The 1628-nt window shown below is 59.2% G+C and overlaps 1 protein-coding gene across 1 annotated transcript; it reads right to left on the bottom strand.

The window, feature by feature from the left end:
* Positions 1-46: 46 nt before the first annotated feature.
* On the bottom strand, positions 47-1065 carry LOC101570276 (putative olfactory receptor 2I1; the record flags this gene model as incomplete). The annotated part of the gene is made up of 1 exon (XM_004648848.2): positions 47-1065. A coding segment is annotated over one exon (948 nt), but the record flags the coding sequence as incomplete, so codon positions are not given.
* Between the last annotated feature and the right edge of the window lie 563 nt (positions 1066-1628).

Genomic DNA, 1628 nt, shown 5'->3' with positions numbered 1-1628 from the left:
CAGGGACTTCCCTCTCAGGCATCTGATGAGAGGATCTTCCCATTAACTCTAGACTCCCTGGAACAAATCTTGCATATTTAAAAATTGACTGACGGTATTTCCATCACTTGGGCCCACTCACTGCCTGTCCTGCCTCCTTCCCAGACTTTTCTGAAGCCTCCTCGCTGCTCCCTTCACTTCTTTATTCCTTAGAGTATAGATGAGCGGGTTGAGGGCTGGTGTGAGCACGGTGTAGAAGAGAGAGACGAACTTGCCTCGGCCCTGGTTGTAGCTGTGCGTGGGCTGCAGGTAGGTGTAGCTGGCAGAACCGTAGAACAAGCAGACTGCTGTTAGGTGGGAGCCACACGTGCCCACCGCTTTCCTCCGGCCCTCGCGGGACCGCATGTTCCACACTACCCGGCCCACCGCGCCGTACGAGGCCAGGATGACTGCGGACGGCAGCAGCAGGACGATCACGCGGGCGGCGAGCATCTGGGACTCGACCGAGTGAGCGCCGCGGACGCCGGCGCACGTCAGCTGGAGCAGCGCCGGCAGCTCGCAGATGAAGTGGTCCAGCCGCAGGGGCGCGCACAGGGGCCGCGCAGCGAGGAGCGCAGTCTGCGCGGCGGAGTTGGCGAGGCCTCCAAGCCAGGAGGCGGCGGCCAGCGCGCGGCAGAGGCGCGGCGAGCAGAGCCGGGAGTAGCGCAGCGGGCGGCACACGGCGGCCGCGCGGTCCAGCGCCATAGCCGCCAGCAGCACGCACTCGGCCGAGCCCAGCGCCAGCGACGCGAGCAGCTGTGCCAGGCAGCCGCCACGGGGCAGCCGGAGCGCCGCGCCGTGCAGCCCGGCCAGCAAGGGCGGCGCCACGCTGGTGGTGAAGCCGGCGTCCACCACGGCCAGGTGGCACAGGAAGTAGTACATGGGCGAGTGCAGGCGCGGGTCGCGCACCGCCAGCAGCACCAGCGCCGAGTTGCCAGCGAGCGTCAGGAGGTAGCAGAGGAGAACGAGCAGGAAGAGGATCGGCTGAAGGGAGGGCCGGTCGGAGAAACCCAGCAGGAGGAAGCACCCCCCGGTGCTGCGGTTGACCTAAGAAGAGAAACTCCAGCAATGTTGGCACGACTAAGTAACAAAGACTGGCATTGTCGCTTACAGGCCAAGAAAACCCTGGGCTGGGGAAGAGATGACAACACACAAATGATTTATTAACTGCAATTCCTCAGACTTCACCAGGGAACTGGAAGCCTATTTAGCTAAGGTGCTCTGAGGTCATAGCTAGTCAGTGGCTATGTATAACTTGTACTCTGACCAGTCTAATTTTCAAATCATTGTTCCTTCACCTACCTCCCTGGTTCTGGTTGTATTCCCAGGGACCGAAGAAGACATCTAGTCTTCCTCCCACAGGACAGCCTTCTAGAGGAGACAGCTTCCACTGCAAGCCTCCCTTCCCCCTGTTTCCTTGAAAGTGTGTAGTGTCTACAATTAGAGCAATGTATAAAGCTTGGCCTGACCTACAGACCACAATGTTCACTTTCCTTGTCTATTTATTCAACCATTAGATTGAGATGGAGCTGGGAAAGAAAAATCTCAGAGCAGACAGAGCCAGTGAGGCCTCATGAGTGACCTTAGCTTTCCTTAAAAGTCAGGCAGGA

The sequence above is a fragment of the Octodon degus genome, unplaced genomic scaffold (genome assembly GCF_000260255.1).
Source record: "Octodon degus isolate 3935 unplaced genomic scaffold, OctDeg1.0 scaffold05502, whole genome shotgun sequence".
Classification (NCBI taxonomy): Eukaryota; Metazoa; Chordata; class Mammalia; order Rodentia; family Octodontidae; genus Octodon; species Octodon degus.
This window is presented reverse-complemented; position numbering and strand designations above follow the sequence as displayed.